The sequence below is a fragment of the Biomphalaria glabrata genome, chromosome 10 (genome assembly GCF_947242115.1).
Source record: "Biomphalaria glabrata chromosome 10, xgBioGlab47.1, whole genome shotgun sequence".
NCBI lineage: Eukaryota > Metazoa > Mollusca > Gastropoda > Planorbidae > Biomphalaria > Biomphalaria glabrata.
Window position 1 is genome coordinate 36386410 of NC_074720.1, and position 10016 is coordinate 36396425.

General features: G+C 38.3%; 1 protein-coding gene across 1 annotated transcript; it reads right to left on the reverse strand.

Annotated features, from left to right (window-relative positions):
- Window positions 1-6902: 6902 nt before the first annotated feature.
- LOC129928569 (uncharacterized) lies at window positions 6903-9324 on the reverse strand. Its single transcript, XM_056043224.1, has 4 exons — window positions 9307-9324; window positions 8966-9214; window positions 8242-8833; window positions 6903-6994 (listed from the first exon to the last, which is right to left on the reverse strand). Exons 1-4 carry the CDS (start codon window positions 9322-9324, stop codon window positions 6903-6905), a joined length of 951 nt encoding a protein of 316 aa, XP_055899199.1.
- Window positions 9325-10016: the final 692 nt, after the last annotated feature.

The following is a 10016-nucleotide window of genomic DNA, read 5'->3' on the forward strand; positions in this document are numbered from 1 at the left end:
AGAAAAATCGAATTATCGTGTTGTTTTGTGAATGTGTGTTAATATTTTGAAGACAAAAGCTCATTCAGAGGAGGATATCAACAATGACCCCACACTGGTTGATTACAAGATATAGATATAGACCCAAGGGCCGCCCAAGACTAACCTATAGAGATGTCTGCAAGCGAGACACGAGAACCACAGGCATCAACAAAAGTATGTGGGAAGAAATAGCCCAGGACCGGAGTGCACAGAGACAGACTGTACGCGCCGGTACGAACTTCGCAGATAGCAAATGAATCGAAGCTGCAACAGTCAAGAGAAAGTAAAAAAATGCTGCCCTGTCAGCTAGCCCTAGGACAGACGCATATACATGCAGGAATTGTGGCAAACTCTGCCGCTCCAGATTTCGCTTGAGTAGTCACACCAGATTCTGCCCGGTCTCAAAACCAAAACCGGCGACTCATCTGGGCGAATCCATTGTCTTCCCAGAGACAATCCGTAATTTTATTTTCTTTATAAACATATATATTTCTTTTCTTTTTTCTTTTTTTGACTTCTTTCTGAACCTTCACTAGCTAACGATTCCTGTCTTGCTTGTTACTTTTGTAAGAACTATTTAATTCAGCTCAAACATAAACAGCACAAATACAGAAAAGAAAAAGTTTCGCTTGGGTTAATTCCCGTGACGCACGCTCTCTGACTCTCGTGATTTGGAACTTTATACGCCATTTGTGTAGCATTAGGTTATAAACAGGGACATTACTCTCTCGGACTGCACTTAAAGTAAATGGCGAGACATAGTTCAGTGACATTGCGGGATTTTTTGTTTAAACATTTAAATGTGTATTTACTTTTTGTAGCGGGTAGCTTTATCTGGATGTTAAATTAACGTTAGTGCATGTTTTAACCAGTGACTCTCAATATAATTACTTAGTAGGAATCTTTTCTCAATGTGTTATACAGCGTTTCTAAAATTATTTATTACACAACGTCCCGTGAAATAGGCAAAATAGTGACCGGAGTTTATTGGAACGGGGGTGTAATTCGGTTGATTTGTTTATTAATGTTTATTTTTTCATTTGTCGTTATAAGTCGATGTTTGAATGTATAAAAAAATTAAAATATTTTTTTTTATAACTAGGGTATTTTAAAATGATACCAGATTTTCGAGAGAGGAATCTTCAACATCGATTTCAAACGTTTGGAAGAAGACATGCTAAGACGTCTCCTCTAACGCGATTCTTCTCGGCCAACCCTCAGTCAGAACAATCAGCTGTCGTATGTTGATGACTTTTACATAACAAAAAAAATAAGATCCGCGACCTAACGTCTTACGTAACACGAAGGTGATCCAAAGACGATCAGGCCCATCGATACCTCGAATGTACATTGAATAAAAGTACTGGCCAGTGTATTTCTTTTTAAATATGACACGCGTATTGGTCCGTCCCATCTTTTTATTTACCAGTAGTTTAATCATGTTCGTTATGGACTTGTTGTTTCTTTAAATGATAGTCTTGATCTAACAGAAGACAGAAGAGCTGCGGGTCGCTCACTTTAAAGGTATACTGATGTATGCAAACGCCACATGATGCTTTTCAAAATTGACACTAACTGTTGGGTAAAAGAGGCACTGGATATATCCACATGGAGAGCAAGTATACAGGAAGAATCCTATATTGCAGATGGCGTTCACACCACAAGCAGAAAGAAGGGTGAAAGTGCAACAGCCCCCGGTGATTACAGATGCCCAACCTGTGACGGCAGCTGTGTATCAAGGATTGGCCTCAGGAGTCACATGAGAAGTTGCGAGTCTCGCGAGACTTAGAATGCCACAGAAAGAAATGAATAAACATTTGCACTTTCTTTGTCGTACATTGGAAGCTTAAACCTATTGCTGTATCCAGGGCCTTCCTGACGTCCATAGGCCACTGCAACTTATGCGGCCGCAATGGGCCCCGCACTTTCGTAGGCCCCTCGCTAATTCTAGGTGTAAATTATTAAATTAAATCTGTAAACCTTATAACAGGATTCCCGTACCCTAGTGATTCTCTAGGAGCTCATAGAAATCTCCTGAAAAATAGACAAAATTGTTTTTTTGTGTGTGGGTGTCTTTCAATATAAAAAAAAAACTAATCCAACGCGCGATTTAAAAAAAAAGGGCATTGTCTGATTTCATTTAATAAAAATGTAATGCAGAGACTAATTTATTTTCTAATACAAATCTTAATTTTCACTAATCATCCTTATCGTTACCCAGAATGTGCCCCGCTCAATCCGTTTGGCATAGGGCCCCGCAATTGTCAAGGCCGGCCCTGGCTGTATCAAATCAGAGCTAATTATCAAACTGACTTGTCTAACAGTATCTAAATCTTTTTTTTTTTTTTTTAACGATGCGTTTTTTTTTTTTTTTCATTTTTTTTTTGGGGGGGGGGGGGGGGCGGGGGGCCTAGTTATTATTTTATTATTGGACAGTTAAAATTTATCTCCCTGGAAAATTGTATGCTTTCAAAAACAAAAACAACGTCTAGCTACTGCATGGTCATCCAAATAAAAGAACAACAACTCTAGAACCACTCTCTGTTACATTTTATCAAAAGATAATTATTATTTTATTCCATTAAAAAAACAAATGCCATTAAGATAGCGCAAAATCAATCGAACTCAAGAAACCATTTCTATCAGAGAGTTTGAGAGATTGTTTAAATACTTCACTAGTACAAGGACGACATTAGTGCTCTGGTCAATGACCATGGAAATGTCACATTCTATTTCTATTATAACCAAGGTCTCTGTCCATTTGACAACGATCGGTACACTCGAATTCTTATAAGATTAATTTTGTATTAGTGTTGTCATTTTTTTCTTGCTTATTTTTTTTTTATTTCCTCTTATCAGCTTGCAAATTCATCATGAGGTCAAAAACTAAAGCAGAATCCTGGAACCTGGACTCGTATGTCAAAAACGGTTCTAACGATTTTCCTAGACATTTGACAATGTATGTATATCTTGGGGAAAAGAATCACTAGCTAATTTGCCACACAGGAAAATCTCTATTTTTACTTTTATAATTTTAAAAATGTTAGCTTCTTAACATCAACTTTAGTCTGGAGGTCTAGAGAATCTATATCTTGAACACACGTACGTCAGCGGGTATTCCCACGACAGGAACATATTGCGCACCCTCTTCTAAGCCAGGATCTAACAAGCTTAACAGCAAACTAGAATCTTCTGTACCATATATCTAGGTTCAGTATTCTATTGTTTCCTTTCTGCCATGTCTGGATCTGTATCACCCAACCAGAATTTTGTATGCATATACTTTGAGTAGATTTATACATGGCCTTAACCAGGATGTTTTCTGGGTGGCCTGGGGGAATTAAGGCGGGAGGGGGGAGGGAATATCTTCCATTTTTACAATACCTCTATTCAAGTCATGACTTCATGGAGACCTGGACGCTGATCTCAAAAACGGCTCTAACGATTTTTTCTAGAAATGTAACAGTTGATGTATATCGCTGAGAAAAGATTTACTAGCTCGTTGGTCACACGGGGGGAAACTCTAGTTAGACCGTTATCATATTTCAAGTAAAAATGAAATAAATTTAAATTTGGGTAGAGATTTAGATTTAGGTCCAACATCGGTTTTGAAAAAAAAACAATTGCGTTCTTTAAATGATTATCGCTTTCGGGAATTTCCGAATGCAAGGCTTTTCTGACTGAAGGCTTTACTGGTCAGGAACAGTTTGCGCATCGACTTCTAAGTCTAGATCTAAATGCTTATCATTGGAATATTATAAAGTCTGGTAGATCTATACATTTACTTAACTTGGATTGTAGGGAGGGGCGGGGTAAAAAATGTCCCATTGTTTTTTAATTTTTAAGAAAAAAACAATACGTTTCGACAGTCATTCCCACAAACATCAAGGTAACGATTAGAGATGGGTAGACTCAGAGGCGCCTTAAAATCCCGAAATTCAAAATCACAGTCCTCACCATGATTCGAACCCGAAACACTAAGTTCGGAAGCCAAGCTCGTTACCACTCTGCCACCTCTCCTCCTATCACTATTTTACTATCATTAATATTTTTAAAAACCTGGCCAGTGGATGATGACCCGTGGAAAAGAAGTTTCATTTAATTGACATGCTCAACAAGAATTTGAAATTATTAATGGACAAAATCTTTGCTTTGATCTCTACTCTCTATACCATCAATGAATTATTGATGAGCCCGTGTCGACAAAAACTTGAAGATCTGTCTGCCGTCTAAGAACGTAATCATTTCTACAAATGATATAATCGTAACGATACATCATGGATGTTTACATAAGATTCAGTCTTATATTTACAGCATGAAATGTGAAGTATCCAAGAAGAACACAATTAAATTGAAATTTTGAATTAAGTAAATATAAACTTGTTTCTTCTGCGGTTAAATTAATAAAAGTACCTGAGATCTATAGAGGAGATGATGCAAAGGTCATCTTTTTCTGTGGCCGAAAGTCATCGAGGGCTTCGTGTGGCCTGCACAGAAACCAACCCCCTATACTTTTACCCAACAAATGTTTGGTTGGTAGGACTTCGCGAAATTCAAAATCTCTGTCCTCACTCAGATTCGAACCCTACACTCCTCGTTTCGGAACCTTTACTAGTCATCTCCCACCCGTTAAACTCGACAAATTATGAATGTATAAAAAGGGTGGAAGGGGTAGAAATTTCATATCAGGATCAGTGTCTAAGTATGTCACTAAGAGAGAGAGAGAGAGAGAGAGAGAGAGAGAGAGAGAGAGAGAGAGAGTAGGTAATCCTTTCATACCTTGCAATCTTTAGAGGCAGATAAAGTTGAAGAAAATGTGTGAGTTCTCTGCCTTGGAGACATTCTGTTGGCTGCTGACTCTTATCTTATATAATACAGACGTTACTTCAAAAAAGAAGATTATTACCCTTACGCGTCATGCATTTAGTCATGCATATTAACCAATGACTTAAATTCTGCCAAGTTACTGGTTTTCCTGGCTAGCTAAGGCAACCCATTCCATGCTCTAATAGCACTAAGGATGATAAGTGTGCTTTTATTTTTGTGTCTTTCTGAGTATTTTATTAAATTTTATTTTTGTATTTGAAGATTATGGTTCAGTGTTTTATGTATAATTGCTATTTTACTTTTGAGTCTTGTCCTGAAGGCTTTCTAATTTTAGTGATTTTACTAAAGGTGTTACTCTAGTCCAGTGATTCCCAAAGTGGTCTATATAGACCCCCATGGGTCTACGAGGACTTCCAAGGGGTCTACGGAAGTGAAAAAATAAATTGGGGGGTCTATGGCCTGTTAATGGGGGTCTACGAAGGCGGATCTCATTAAAGCATGACCATTCATGAAATTGACTCGTTCACATATGATTTGTACCTTAGTTAATCTTTTGAATTTCAACCCTGTTAGTGGAATGATTTTTTTTTATTTAAAGATTTTAACGTATTATTTTAAATACCTTAATTGTGTCTACATGAAAGTAATAATTTACATGGCCGAGTCTATAAAATAAAATGTTGACCGTAATTTGTTGGTTATTAAAAATTTGGCTTCATTCTTTCTTTGTTGAACAACTATTGCAGTTGTTCTTTATTTTTATGTAACAAAGTTTGAAGCTATGTCGCTATGAAACCATCGAAGCTGGAATATCGAGAAAAGTCAACATGAAATAAAATAGATTAAGATTTGAAATACTTTTGAACACTTTTAAATTCAGAATTAAGCCACAGTAGAAAAATGTTGATTAAACATCATAGAGCACAATAGGTTTGTGAGCGTCTTACAATAAATTTACTTAGGCTTATATCAAACTCTAAAAAACTGCACACTATAAGCAAAATATTGACTTTGCCAACCATTAAAGAGGTTTTACAATCTGTTTTACACAATCCTATATCTGATATCATTAAAAATTCCTCTAAGCAACAATACAGTTCAAAGGTGTAATGGTGAAATGAGTTTTGGACAATGAATGGTTATCGTGTTATTACGATTTACTTTTTTAAAAAGCTGGACTAGTTAACCTTGTCTGATAATGTAGTGGTATTATTATATTTTTGTTATGAATCAAAAAATTCACTTGCTTTTTGCCTAAAATTTTGATCAATTGCTCCTTCACACTGAAGTATGATAGTTTTCGAAAGGCTTATCTTTGACACTATTTTTTCTGAGTTCTTGGTTGCTAAGATCCTATTTTAAAACATAGAAATTAAACGGGAATCGGACATAGTCTATTTCACAAACTTGTTTCATAAATTGAATGAGGTTAACTTTCAGCTACAATGTGATAACCTAAATTTGATCAACACGAAGGCATAATCTCAGTGTTTCATGTGAGGATTAAATTAATAAAGCATACAATGACAATGATAAATTTTCTTAATTTCCAAATTTAACTCAGTCAGACATCATCTAATCGAGAAGATAGAATGTTAACCCGAACTAAATTGAAGCCCAAGATTGACATTTTATTATCAAAGCTGCCCACCAATAGGCGTTTTTTTTTTGTTGTTGTTTAGTTACTTCTTGTAATGCATATTAATTTTATTTTGCTTTATTTTGCTTTGAATGTCATCAATAAATATATATCGCATAGTAATCAGTGAGAAAGCACATCTGAAGTTAATGAATTTTCAAAAAAATGCTGGGGGGTCTACCGAAAACTTAAAAACATGGCAAGGGGTCTACGAGACAAAAAAGTTTGGGAACCACTGCTCTAGTCAAATGTGAATATTCGTTTGTTATGAATCTCACTACTATTTTGTGTCTGTTCCAAGTTTCTTAATATTTTTTTGAGTTGAGGGGTCCCAAACAGAGGATGCATGTTCTATTATTGGCCCGTCTATTATTCGACTCCTAAGTTGAAATGAATAACTTGTGTTGATTTCTCATCATTGCTTCTGTGCAGAATCTACTGTGATCAAACTGGATAATTCCATTGTGTCTCGAAACAAGGAGCCAACTTCTCTTAACTCTTTCACTTCTGCTTGAGCTCATAAAACTTAATTTGCAACTAGGGTTACTAGATACCTGCGTGTCAGGCGGAGGACAAGAGTTAACTTACACTGTACTTGATGGAGAATATTTGTGAATCATAGACTGTAGCACTAGTATATTAAGAATGATATTTCAAAGACCAAGCGAAATTTTCGCAGTATATCAACATTTCCGAAAACAAACGTTTTAAATGAAGACAATTGAGGAAACGGTGTATGGATTGCTACACGGCTGTAGGGACTCTCTTTCATCCACGCCAAAGTTCTTTGGCCGCCCCATAACGATGGTCTTGTTTTGCTTCCCTATTGGCCTAATAGCCTCCTTTAAACAGAAATTCCGAAGGTTTTTCAAATTTGAGTTATTGATATATTTAAATTCTGCGTGAAAAGTTGTAATAGTAAACATTTTACCATTTTGTATTTAAATGCTTAGAAACATTTATATTTAATAAATTAGTCAGTAAATTCTTGACATCTAAAAAAAAAAACGGGATTCTCTGAGATTTTGTTTTAAGCTATTTCAAACGTCACTTCCCTCAACAATACTGAAAGAGAAACTACATTTAACCAATCGTATCTCTTCATTGATACAGTAGCTGTTAGACTGTTAGGTTTAGTGACGGCCTAGTCCAGATCTATGATACAGTTATATATATATATATATATATATATATATATATATACTTGTATAAAAAGATCTAAAAGCATTGGATAACCAACTCGAGAAAAAAAGTAGCATTTTCATCTAAGCCCCTCCCTATCCCAAGAAGTAAATAGATCGTGTGTCTGACTGATTCGAACAAACTGGTCAGTGTAAGGCTAGTCTAGACTACGTGTAGTCGGTCATGACAAGACAACCAACCGATAGTGTTTGTTGTGTGTTGAGTGGTCTGGCGAGAAAATACACTGTCGTGGTTAGTCAAGCATGTAAATCTACTTTTAATACGCATTTTTTCTTTGCATACAAGATCCTAGATCTAACCGCATAGAGGAAGATATATTTCTTTTACGAGAATGTAAACTTTGCTGTATGGTCTCCCGTTATACAGAACTCAATAGATTAAATTAAACGTAGTTGTGACGTCACATAGAAACCCGGTGAAAGTCTGACTGTTTTGGAAAAATTACGTAGGAAAAACATCAATTATTAAGTTATTATTGCAAATAAAAAAAAAGAATAATATATTCATTATCTGTAAATCAAAACAAATATTATATCAAAAATTGTCAAAACCATCGGAGTTTCCCTTTAACGGTGTTTCCTCCAGGGTAATACGTTGAGGCTGAGAAGCATTGCCCAGGATGATACGTTGAGGCTGAGAAGCATTGCCCAGGATGATACGTTGAGGCTGAGAAGCATTGCCCATGATGATACGTTGAGGCTGAGAAGCATTGCCCTGGATGATACGTTGAAGCTGAGAAGCATTGCCCAGAGTGATACGTTGAGGCTGAGAAGCATTGCCCAAGATGATACGTTGAGGCTGAGAGACATTGCCCAGGATGATACGTTGAGGCTGAGAAGCATTGCCCAGGGTGATACGTTGAGGTTGAGAAACATTGGCCAGGGTGATACGTTGAGGCTGAGAAGCATTGCCCAGGGTGATACGTTGAGGTTGAGAAGCATTGCCCTGGATTATACGTTGAGGCTGAGAAGCATTGCCCAGGGTTATAAGTTGAGGCTGAGAAGCATTGCCCAGAGTGATACATTGAGGTTGAGAAGCATTGCCCAGGGTGATACATTGAGGCTGAGAAGCATTGCCCAGAGTGATACGTTGAGGTTGAGAAGCATTGCCCAGGGTGATACATTGAGGTTGAGAAGCATTGCCCTAGATGATACGTTGAGGCTGAGAAGCATTGCCCATGGTGATACGTTGAGGCTGAGAAGCATTGCCCAGGATGATACGTTGAGGCTGAGAAGCATTGCCCAGAGTGATACGTTGAGGCTGAGAAGCATTGACTAAAGTGATACGTTGAGGCTGAGAAGCATTGCCCTGGATGATACGTTGAGGCTGAGAAGCATTGCCCATGATGATACGTTGAGGCTGAGAAGCATTGCCCAGAGTGATACGTTGAGGCTGAGAAGCATTGCCCAGAGTGATACGTTGAGGCTGAGAGGCATTGCCCAGGGTGATACGTTGAGGCTGAGAGGCATTGCCCAGGGTGATACGTTGAGGTTGAGAAGCATTGCCCTGGATGATACGTTGAGGCTGAGAAGCATTGCCCAGGGTTATACGTTGAGGCTGAGAAGCATTGCCCAGGGTGAAACGTTGAGGTTGAGAAGCATTGCCCAGGGTGATACATTAAGGTTGAGAAGCATTGCCCTAGATGATACGTTGAGGCTAAGAAGCATTGCCCATGGTGATACGTTGAGGCTCAGAAGCATTGCCCAGGATGATACGTTGATGCTGAGAAGCATTGCCCAGAGTGATACGTTGAGGCTGAAAAGCATTGCCCAGAATGATACGTTGAGGCTGAGAGGCATTGCCCAGAGTGATACGTTGAGGCTGAGAAGCATTGCCCTGGATGATACGTTGAGGCTGAGAAGCATTGCCCAGAGTGATACGTTGAGGCTGAGAGGCATTGACAAGAGTGATACGTTGAGGCTGAGAAGCATTGCCCAGGTGATATGTTGAGGTTGAGAAGCATTGCCCAAAATGATACGTTGAGGCTGAGAGACATTGCCCAGGGTGATACATTGAGGCTGACAAGCACTGCCCAGGGTGATACGTTGAGGTTGAGAAGCATTGCCCTGGATGATACGTTGAGGCTGAGAAGCATTGCCCAGGGTGATACGTTGAGGCTGAGAAGCATTGCCCAGGGTGATACGTTGAGGTTGAGAAGCATTGCTCAGGGTGATACATTGAGGTTGAGTAGCATTGCCCTAGATGATACGTTAAGGCTGAGAAGCATAGCCCAGGGTGATACGTTGAGGCTGAGAAGCATTGCCCAGGATGATACGTTGAGGCTGAGAAGCATTGCCCAGGATGATACGTTGAGGCTGAGAAGCAT